This window comes from Poecilia mexicana, unplaced genomic scaffold (genome assembly GCF_051168715.1).
Source record: "Poecilia mexicana isolate PSO_F unplaced genomic scaffold, ASM5116871v1 scaffold_10, whole genome shotgun sequence".
NCBI classification, from domain to species: Eukaryota; Metazoa; Chordata; class Actinopteri; order Cyprinodontiformes; family Poeciliidae; genus Poecilia; species Poecilia mexicana.
Genome location: NW_028263379.1, coordinates 10578846 through 10590927, shown reverse-complemented (window position 1 = coordinate 10590927; position 12082 = coordinate 10578846). Strand labels below are relative to the sequence as shown.

At 39.1% G+C, this 12082-nt stretch overlaps 1 protein-coding gene across 2 annotated transcripts in view; it reads left to right on the top strand.

Annotated features, from left to right (window-relative positions):
* dlg3 (discs, large homolog 3 (Drosophila)) overlaps positions 1–12082 on the top strand; it is a 108777-nt gene that overhangs the window by 66809 nt on the left and 29886 nt on the right. For both annotated transcript variants that reach the window (XM_088009404.1, XM_088009405.1), the window contains exons 12-13: positions 10654–10810; positions 11844–11946. In XM_088009404.1, the coding sequence (XP_087865530.1) occupies positions 10654–10810; positions 11844–11946 (260 nt within the window). The remainder of the gene's footprint in view (positions 1–10653; positions 10811–11843; positions 11947–12082) is intronic.

Sequence of the window (12082 nt, the reverse complement as noted above, 5' to 3'; positions counted from 1 at the left end):
GTTTTGACTTACTTTGGTGCTAGAAAATAAATCCCTCCTCATCTTCATACGTAACCAGACACCTGAAGCTTTTGAGTCAGATTATGTTTCAATTTACCTGATTATAATTTCATCCACCTTGGAAAAACACCTACAGATAAACTACTATGTTTATCTGTAGGTGTAATGTTTTTTTGAGGGGTGAATCCCTGCTGGTTTGCGATCCTGCTTATTTTTCCAGGCAGGAGATCGTGCCACGGTGTTGACTTCTTCCTGACTGATGAGTGCAGTGAGATCATCCTTTGTAACCACTCTGCCTCTGGCCTTTGCTTGATGATTCAAAAGAGAAAATGTCTGGAAAATTAAAGTGAAACTGCTTACCTTTACTACGGATACAACATAATTGCAATAATCAATGTTACCAATGTTGTGTATGTAATGAGGGTGAAGACTGAAACTGATATAAAAAGTGCCCTAGTTTGGGGTATGCAGACTAAGACAGGATGCATAATGCACCTTTTTATTTTTAGGTGCATCATGCATTCCTAACTGATTTCAGGTGCAGTTAGGAATACATTATAAAAATCCTATACTGCTTCCAAATTGCAAGAATTCATTGAGAGATTCTCTGGCACTGCAAATTACAAGTTACTACAAGTTACTTTTCTCACTTGTTAAGAGGCTACAGAAATAATACCAAACTAATACAATCAGAATATATTAAATTTTATCAGGAGTCTGTGATGTTTATAACCCAAAGAACCATTTCTGCATCTAAATATAATTTCTTTATGGTTGTCTTTCTCTTCTTTTAAGTTTTAGATAAGACATCTACCTCCTTGAAATCCAAACACTCAGTCCGTTTCTGCTTCAGTGTAAAAATGGAGCCCTACCTGCTCTTCACAAACACATCTCCACAGGAGCGCAGCCGAAAGGGCTTCCTGCTCCCACAAGCTGCCCGACTCCATCTGTCAGGAGGCATTGATAAAACCGAGCCCATATCTCAGACCTCGCTGCTTTCTGTGCTGCTCGTTATATTTATGGCAGCGGTTTGTGGGTTATTTTCTGTTTGGCAGCACTAAATGTGCAAAAGGGCCCCCCTGCATTTTGATTTTCTTTTCACAGCCTTGATCATTGTGCATCACCACATGGATGAACGCTAGAATGTTTCCGTATGAGCCATTGCTTGTGTTAAATTTAGCCTATATTGTGTAACAAGTAGTCCATGCTCTGATTCCAGTACGCATGTTTGAGGGGATGGAACAGGAAGAATAGCGCAGCAGCCAGAGAGAAAATTCTGATTATTCTGATTAGGATCCGTGAGGCTAAAACTTAAGAGGCTACCACGAATGCAAACTCTGATCCGGTACAGACCAGCAGACGAACAGCAGTAGCAGACAATCCTGCAGCTGTCATGATTCATCAGCACACTGGGAAAATCAGGCCACGCACTCCGGTCTTACCCCTCTCATCACCCATGCTGCCAGCTCCGATCACACATGCATACTGTACACAGAGACATTTGCTCATAGCGTGCTGACAAACGGACAAACACGCAGATAAGCGCAGTGCGCCGTTGTGACAGCGGGAGATGCCTCTCCAAAGTATACACCCGGCGCACCGCACACCTCGTAAATAACCCGCACAGATGAGAACGGCCCACACAGCCGCCGTCCGCACACCTCTGCGCAATCAGGTGGGGGGGGAACATGGCGTCGTCTCGGAGGATGTCACGTCTGACAGCCAGTCACAGCACATGAGCATCTTTGCTGTATGAGACTAACAGGCAGGTTGCATTTCCTTTCTACCAGCCATTGGCTCCAACTAGCAAGGTTATTTTAGATCAGGGGTGTCCAACGTGTGGCCCAAGGGCCATTTGTGGCCCCTGGAGTGATTTTTCTCTGGCCCCCCAACTGCAGTTCAAGACTGATACAATTTAGATGAATCCAGCACAGGCGGTTGATGCAGACAGAGACTTTTTATTTATAATCAGGGTGAAATTATGACCGACATTATTCTCTTATAATGGAAAATGACACCAAATATTAATCTTTTTATTACCAAACCTTGATAATAAGTAGAACTGGGGTGGGGATTTATCATATCGTAAAAAATGTTGATTTATTGTTATCATGATAAATTTCACTCATTGATAATGAATAAAAAAACTAAACTGACAGTATGTTATTTTTCTCTGTTTGCTCCATGAGAGCTTCAATAAATAAGTCAATTTGAAAATATGATTAAATGTTGTTACTGTGTGCAGTTTAGTGATATAAATCACACTTTTTTTTTAAGTCATTGTTTTTCAAGAACAATGTTTGTGTTTGTGGTTCTATGCTTAATGCTGTCACAACCATTCAGTTTCTTAAAAAAATAAGGAATCATTTTTTTTAATCATTTTATCATATAATTGTTACCACAAACTATTGAGATAAAATTTGAAGTCCATATCACCCCTTAAGCAAGAAACACATTTATCCAGAGACGTTTCCTGAAAAGATAACTTTGCTGCACCCAAATCAAAATTCTTATCATAAGAAATGTATCTCGAGAAATAATTAATGAAATGATTAACATCCACATTTTATTTAATTTATTATACTTGGCTAAATATAGAAGCATTTAGAAAGAAAGTGACTCAAATCCTGTTCTTATAAGTGAAAGTATGTTTGTTCAATCGAGCACAAAAGAATTTGAAAATAAGATGCTTTTGTTTTACCACAGCAAAAATGATTTTAAAGTTTTGGATCTATGATGAGTAAAATCCTTTATCTACAATACAAACCAAACTAAACACCAAAAAATAAATGAAACAATCAGCCATTTTATAAGTTAGGTTTTTGTATTTTTTTTATTTTTTGTCCTCCGAGTACATTTTACTCGAGGATTTTGGACACGCCTGTTTTATGTAGATGTTTTTTCAGTCTTTTTCCCGGCTGCACCTCCCCCTCGCAGTTCTCCATCTGATATTAGTCCCTTTCTGGTTTCTGTCCACATTGGGCTGATGGGAGATAACGCGTGTTTAAAATGCATCTTTGTGAACTATCGCTAAACAAGCAGCTCCCCTCAGCAAATACTACCGAGCTCCACAGCAGATTCTGTCTGCAAATATTTTGGAAACTTTGGATTCCTGGACTGTTATCTGCCATGCAGCGCCATTGGTTTGAGGCTTCTGTTGGGTCTGTGACACAGAGGAGACTCGTAAAATAAAACCAGAATTATAATAACAGGGAGTGGATCCTGCTAAAGTTTGAAAGAACAAACATGTTTCCATAACAGTGAAATAAACTTGTATGTTAAGCTTTGCAGCGATAAGTCACTCATGGAAAAATGGGATCTATTATTAAAATGATCTTTAGTTACAACCTTAGCTTTTGGTCATCAAGATTATACAAAAATCATCTCTGAGGACGTCACAGATTATCTACACACAGTTTGACTCGGTCTACAAGTGGCTGCACCGCATTTTATTTACTTTTATTTATTTCAAACAGGTTTTTAAAAACAAATAATCAGTATGACAAGAGAAAACATGCATAACCAAGAACAGAACAATCAGTTTACCACTACTTTTCTGTTTGAAAAGAACTAGGAAGAAGTGGTCAGGCACTTATTTAATCCTACCCCTTTTATGACATATAATACTTTCCGAGTCAATAATTATCAGAAATTTGAAATATTCACATACCGTGCTGATCCAACAAATAAATAAACAAAATTATTAAAAACTAACTCTCATAACAAGACAAGAAAATCTAATAATGATAATTGTAAATAACAACCGGGAATACAGCATCAGAATAATTACCTTCTCCTTGCCAATATACACCCAAAAAAACTTGAATGAGTTTTACAGGGATTTCGTACGCTATGCAGCGCTTTTGCAAGGTGCATAGATCCTTTGCACAGCAGCTGAACAACAGTGCTTCAAGCCTGAGTCCCGCAGCAGCAGGTGAGCTAATCAGTAACTCCCTTTTCCTGCAAACACAAAAAACCTCCAACTGGTGAGTGCAAGAATTCACCCAACGGAGTCGCTTTGATGTTTGCTTTGCACATTTAAAGGCTGCAAAAACACAAAAAAGGAGGCTGAAATAAAACTAATTAAACCAGATTCACACATCGCAGGTGTTAATCATTCTCCACTGATTTTCTATTCGGTCACAGACGGTGACACAGTGTTTGAATTTCCACCTTGCTAGTGAACAGATATGTCACTGTCAAGTTAGAGGAAAAGAGCAGCAAAGAGAAGTCGTATGGGGGGAATTAAATCAGTGAAGCGCAGACAGTACAGTACATACGTCATCTGTTTGAGGAAGGGAGAGATAAAGTGTCTGGAAATGGCGTCCATCTGCAGTGTCCGCCATTAATCAGCCAAGCAGAGCCAATTACTGCGCTGCGTCCAGGGTAGCCCGACCTGCCGGACCCTGCTGCCCAGATATCCATTCAGAGCCTGGGGACGGAGCCGCCGCAGCCTCAGCCAACCAGCACACTGAGGCTCAGGGAGAGGAGGAGGCGGGCTCCGAATTATACAGAGAAAAGGGTGCTGCCGCTCCAGAACTGTTTACATTCCTGCCATGGATGAAAAGGCGGAGGGGAAGGGAGAGGAGGGGAAGCAGGTCTTGTGATGCAGGGTGGAGGCTTTAATGCTGCATTTGAAATAGTAAGAATTCACAGCTATTTTCTACTGAAAATGGCACCGTCAATCGATTAATCACTCTGTGATTAATCACTATGACTGAAATGTGAAAATGCACGTTTTCAAATAAATGTTTTATCATCTCAAATCAAGCATCACATTCAGGAATGTTTAAAAGATTTTTATTTCAAACATCATTTAGAAATGTTTGTTGTGCTTTGGTGGAAGGTCAGTAACCCTCTGCAGTAAGAATATATTACTTTGGTTTTATCAAAACATCCATGTTTTGTTTTGTGTTTTTAAGAATGTTTGGTACTACTGGACCTTATTTGACAGCAATATGACAGGAAGTAGGCAGAGACATGCAGCAAAGGATCCCAGGGCGGGATTTGAACTCGGGACATAATTCTCTGTATGCATGGGGCTTGCTTTAACCACTGTGTTTTTTAAAGTGAAATTTGTCACTGAGCACACGAGTCTGATTCTCCTCACTCATCTCTTCATGTACGTTTGCAAAACCACATTGTTGAATAGAGTACAAGACCGTGCAACGCGCTGCTTTGAGCTGAGGCTTTTAGGTCAACTTCGGTGCTGCGATTAATCTGAATTGTACAACAGCATTTAAACCAGCTAAGAAAATGAAAAAAAAAAATACAATTGTAAGGATAAAGTCGTCATTTTACATTAATAAAGTTGTAAAGGAATAAAGTTTGCACAGTCATCAATTATGAAACAAGCAACAAACATTACATTTTGTCAAAATCGTGAAGCAAATACAAATCAAGTATGTTGATCAAAGTCATAATATTATGACTTTATTCTCTAAATATGAAATTTTATATTTTTACATCTTCTCGTTCTTTTGACATTATTCTCATAATACTATGACTATTCTCTTAATATTATGACTTTATTCTTGTATGAGTTTATTCTGTTATCAATCGCCTTTATTCTCAGACGAGTTTATTTTTGTAATATTATGACTTGATTCTTGTAAGGTAATTTTATTTATATAGCACATTTTCAGCAACAAGGCAGTTGAAAGTGCTTTACATGAGTTAGAGAAAGGACAATCAAAAGAAAAACAAGAGAAAATATAAAGTATAAAACTACATATTGGTTCCCCATGTTTAATAAGAATAAGAATGTATAATCTCTGGACTGTAATGTTTTCTTAGTATGTCCCATCGTAGCATTATGTAATATTAATGCATTACATTTTTTAGATTAATCGCATACTAACATGTTAACGTTCACAGCCCTAATTAAAAATCTCATAAACAAGACAAACAGAAACGCATTCTTCCTCAGATAAGGTGGTCTTTCTTATCTGCTGAAATATTTCACAGTAGTCTAAATATTATCCTGTTGTTGGGAAATCTTTGTTGCTGACCAGCAGTCAGTCAGGTCATTGATTATAAGATCAGCAAATCAAAGGCTTGGAAATGACGAAAGGTCATCCACGCGTACCTCAGCCCGCTCAACCTTCTGCAAGTTATCAAGGAGCTCCTGGGAATCTATCTGTCTAGTCTGCGGAGGGGCGAGCTGACAGACAGGAATGTTGGTCTGCTGCTCTGCAGAGAGCTGAAGCCACCAACGCGTCACAGCAGAAATGGTGCAGCTTGATAGGAGATTAAATCTAAGCTGGAATCTTCTTCCAGATTCTACAAAATGGATAAAAACCTGCTGGAAGTGGAGCGTTGGGGTGAACTATGGCGACCTGCCTCGGAGCTGTTTCTCATCACAGCACACCAGGATGAGATAGGGGGAAGGAGGCCCCAGAAAAGAGCGTCTAAATGTGTGGACCTCCTCTGTGTGGAGGGTCAGAGTCTGAGAGCGGCCACCGGAGCAAAGCCGTGTCCGAAATGTTCACGGTGAACATCTCATCCTCCATGTCGCTGGTGAAGAGGCTGCCTCAGCACGCAGTGGGGAAACGCTCTTTCAGAAGCACACACCGGATATGGATCCTAAGGTAACCATGGAGATCTGCGTGCCTTTGAAGCTGAGATGAAAAGCTCAAAATGGAAAGCGGGGTTATTTTAAGTCCAAGTTAACCGAAGGCAAGTTGGCTGTTTTAGCATATTTAATTTCAGTAGCTGCTCACTGTTTTTTGTTTACAGATATTTCTTTTGAAGCTGTAGAAAACATTAAGACCAGTGTTTAACACTGTCATCCATACCGTTGGTTTTAAGGCAACTAAAAGGCATCAAAGAAATCATCTTTAAAGCTTTTCCTCTCTGTTTACTACATTTCTCTTGTCTTTTTGTTGGAGGTACAGTTGTATTGTTATAATCTCTTCCAGTCTCCTAGTTCAGTTATTTAAAGGGGATGGAAGATGCAAAATTCACATTTTACACATTTTTGTAATTTCGCTTTAAAAAAAACCCATTCAGCCATTTTTTGGAAATAAGTTGATGTTTTTTTGGTGTCTGGAAAATTTCAAAAACCTCGTGATTGTTGAGTCACAGTCGACGTAAAACTGTCGACTGTTTTCCAACCTCCATCACATTTAGTCAACTGGCTTTACTGCTGTTTTTCCAGTATGACTACTGGAAAGAACAAGTGTTTTGTTGTTGACTTGCCATCCTAAAAACACGTGCTGCATTCTTGTTGGTTGTACAGGGGCCTCCGCTTCTGCTTTTCAAAGATGTACGAGTGTATAATTGCAAATCTGTCAAGTGTGAGTGAAAACGTTAAGTTGGGCCAGCAGCAGCTTATTAGAATTGAAAATGACAAGACAGAAATCTCATTGTCTATGAATAATTTTGTGGAAAAAAAATGTTTTGTTTAACCCTATCCTAACTTCTTTAAGGCTGTTGCATGTTTAATAGGTCACCTTTAAGAGTTTTTCTTCCCATTTAAGATAAACCTCAGAGTCTGAACTGCTTTCTCAGCTGCCGTTCGACAGGAAAAGCTGCCTTAACTTGGAGTCTGAGCGCAGCCATTAGGGAATGAGATGTAATTGTTCCTGTAGACCGCAGGCTGGGAAGACCACTAATGGGAGACATGCCGTCTTTTCTGTTGAGAGGAAATTGTGTGTGTTTTTGTGCACAGCGGTGGATGTTAATGTTGATATCTGTTGAAAGTGTACATATGTGTGCGTGTGTGTGCGTGCGTGCGTGTGTGTGTGTGAGAGAGAGAGAGGAAACTGTTAGGTTTCCCAGAGTCTGCGTTTTTATGTGTGGTGTGTGATTTTGCTGTACTGAAGCGGTGGTTTGGCCTCTCCAGCATCTTAAAGCCCAGGCAGCCTGCTGGAGGATGAGTCATAGAGGCTAAAGGAGAGCTTTGGGTAGTGGCCTATTGTCGAGCTCTGATTTCACTGCATGCTTGTGCGTGTGTGTGCATGTGAACATTCCCATGCATAGGCAGAAAGTGCTGCTATCAGTAGATAACAGCTCTTTGGACCTAGTGGTGTTACTGCTGATGTAGTGAACAGTGCAACCTGTCAAATATACTGCAAATCACTAACAAGACATAATGGAAAAGAATAGTTTAATCAGAAAATTACACATCTTTCATTGCCAACTTTAAATAACACTTCCTTTAAATAGTATACTTTTAGTTTCCACACTGGAAACATTTTCATGATGGTATCATCATCATCCAGTATCATTCTTTGTCGGACTTCTGCTTGCTTTTTACATCTGTCCAGATTTGTGACGATATGCAGTACCAGGACTAAACGGGTACCAGTTTAGCACCAGTGTTGAATTTTTTGTGGATGATTTCTGATGTTTGTTCATTTTAAGACTCTTACCTGCCAATTTTATGTTTGTTTTTATTATTTTTTTAGCCTGCTAATATTAAACTCTATAGCCTTCCCTTTAAGAACTATAAGAAGATATAAAACAGCTTTAAAAAGCAGCGTTATAGGATAGTAAGCATTAATTATTTATACAGAATGAGGAAAGGCAACATCATGTTCTTTTATTATTATTATTTTAAAGTAAACTTCATAATCTCAGCACAGTTAACACAGCATTAATAAAACTACAGTGTGTATTTCCTGGAGAATCTAGATACTGAACTTGAGTCTTGATATTTCCAAAAGGCTTCCAACATTCCCAAATCCAGCATCCTCCATAGTTCTGTTTATGATGTTATCCATTTTGATTGTGGTTTAGTGCAGCAGCTGTTGTTTAAACTGTATTTTCAATAATAAATTGACAAATACAATTATTTGCGTAGTTTCTCTAACAGCAGCAGTGGAACCACGTCAACACTTTAACAAGCTGTCCTTTTTACCAAAAGTTTTACTAAAATCTGAAGTCGATGCTGTGAAGAGTCATAAATGTTTGACTTCTGATGACTCATATTTGTGCAAACAGTGATGCAAAGAGGAAGAGTGTACCACCAGCACTCTGGCTGGTGGGTCTTTAACAGTCAATGATTTACCTGAATGTCTAAGCCTCATCTTGTCTCATTTTGCATTTACCGTACAAGTTTAGGGATATACAATATATTTATATAGTATTTATAATGAGGAGTTTGCTTTTTTATTTGGCAAACATTTTTTAACATGTTTTCAAAGTGGGTTCTCTATATAATCACTGTACAGAAGTCGGTCTTAAAATCTACCAAATACTTAGACTATTCATAAAAACACGATTTTCCTCAACATTAAATCTGATTAAACTTCCTGTTTTAGATGATTTGGGATTAAATCACCTGACTAGCTATTTCTGATAGCTGAATGCCAAAGTGGATGGAGAAGTTTAGATACATCTTTTTCTTTCTTTAAATTCATAAATCTAAACATATTTCCCAGTATTCACATGGGTTAGTGACCACAGGTGCCATGAACAGCTAAATTCTTTAAGAACATTTACACCTGCTAATTTTATTAGCTCAAACACCAAATATATGCATTAATATGCACAGTGGAAAGCATCTTAGCACAACCGCAGAAGCTAACATCTCCCTTCTCTCTACTCTTAGAGAAACAGCCAATCAGAGCCAAGGAAAACAAAAGGAGGTTCTAGATTGGCTGCTTTCAAACAACAGCCAATAGCAACTCTAGTAGCATTGTGCCCAGCTTTTTTTAGCTTCCCAAGCTGCATTTTCATTCCAATTTTTCCTGAATATGGCTTTAAAAATTAGGGTGTTTGCCCCTAAATCCACCAGTAAACTGTAATCTGGCTTTTTGCTGATTTTGATTTTTGGCTTTTTCTTCTGGACTCGTTTCTTTCTGCATAATGACGCTTTCTCACCAGCTTCAGCCAGAATCCTTACAAGGTCTTTAGCTTTAGTTCTGCAGCAGATTCACGTTTCAGTCCAAAACTTGTTGAACTGCAACATCTGGAAATTGTATGCAGGGATTAACTAGATTACTTGAAGGTCCATAAGAGTCTTCCTGATATGTTGGCTGATTTCTAGAGTTCTCCAGTAGGTTCTATAAGGAAGCAGCGACTTTTAGGTGTCGCCTGAAAATACATCCTTTTAACTCAAATGTTATCAATGCATATAATAATTTGAGTATAAAGAAAATCCTCAACTAAAATAAAAATGAGTTTGTCAATGCAAACTGATCTAAAGCTGTAAAACTTTAGTCTGATTTAATGTCAGAAGATAGAAGAAATATTTTGTGGTTTTTAAACTGTAAATTTTCAGCTCCTCACTAGTCAAACTTTTCTTTTTTGTGACAAATTAAACAGGTGTTTAATGTGTTTTGGAGGAGAAAAGTATCTACTGTAAAGACTTGGGACACCCAGACCTTTGCATGCCTCTGTAGCATAACGACAGGTGCATGGGTGTTTCAGAGTTACTCACTGCCTTCTGCCAGAGTGTGGTGCCCTAAACCTCAATCATCTAAATGTTCTGTTTACAGCATTCCCAGTACAAATAAAGGCTCCAGATTGAGGGATCTGCCAGTAGATCCTCTACTGAGTGTTCTAAGCATTTTGGTATCATGCACAGTCGAAGCAAAGATGGCTGCTGTCTGAAAACACCCTGCATATATCGATCTCCTGTGGTATCTTCTGTCTATTTACTCTATCCTGTCCTTCACCCTCACGCCGTCTCTTTTTCTTTGGCAGGGAGCCGAGGAAGGTGGTGTTGCACAAGGGCTCCACCGGATTGGGCTTCAACATCGTCGGCGGGGAGGATGGAGAGGGGATTTTTGTCTCCTTCATCCTGGCTGGAGGGCCGGCTGACCTGAGCGGCGAGCTGCGGAGGGGCGACCGGATCCTGTCGGTCAGTATTTGAACTCCCAAGCTTCCTGTCTGCCCTCATCCACAACTGTAACAAGCTGGAGGAAGTGAGATTTTCAGCCAGCTCCCGCTGTCAGAATAATGATGATAGAATTAAAGGTGGCCTGGCGTTCAGAAAGCCTGCAAACACCTGCCCACGCAGATATGTCCTTGAGCAAGACATTAAATCCATAACAACTCTGAGGGAGCCAAGCTGCTCTCTGCACAAAATCCAGTGATGCTTAAAAATATGACTGTTTTTAGTTCAGTTCTGCATTCAGTCCAGCAACACATTATGCATAATATTTAAATATGACCTATTGTGCTTCCTTGAACAGGTTGGGATAAGTCTATGAACATTTCAAAACATGTTTGTTAATTTTTTATGCACAAAATCATTCTTAGTTAGAGATTTTAGTCTACTCTGTTCTGCCTATTCTGAGTTGTTTTGGGGCCTTTATCATTTTAACTTAACGTTTACATTCACACAAATGGCTGAAAACACATAATTCAACAACCGTACATCTTTGAAAAGCAGAAGTAGAGCCTCCTACACAACCAACAAGAATGCAGCAAGTGGTTCTGGATGGGTACAGCAGTAAAACTAGCTGACCCAATGAGCTTCAGCTCTATGTGGGTTGCTAGGTAACAGGGCTGGTCTTAGATGGGGTTGCTAAGTGACGGCACAGTGCCTGTCGAATGTGAATCAGCATTCAGGAGGTTACTAAAACTGCAGATCTTTTGGAGTGTGTCTCCACCATGTTTGAACATTTAAAAAAATGCACTTTTTTATTCTTCTTTGCAAAGTAGTCTAATTAGTCTTAGTGTTTTTCCACTTCACGATTATCCCCTACATTTGTGTTGGTGTGCCACATACAATCCCAATAAAATTTGTGGATGGAACAAAATAAATCTGTAGTTACATGAGCTTGAGGACTTGTGCTTTGTATCTGAATTGAGTATAATCCATAAAGCTGAGAATATTTTTTTTTTTCAGATCAAAACCTTTGAATCATTTTTAATCATTTTTTTTGCAGGTGAACGGAGTGAACCTTAGGAACGCCACTCATGAACAGGCGGCTGCAGCCCTGAAGAGAGCTGGACAGACTGTCACCATCATTGCTCAGTACAGGCCTGAAGGTAGGCAATTACTGTCCTCTTGCATGTATTAATATGCTTTATCACAAATGTGTCTCAGTTTTATACTTTTTAAATTAATCCTACTTGTGAAAATGGCAGTAGAGCGTTATTTCAGCAGCTGTTGGTCTTTCAAAAT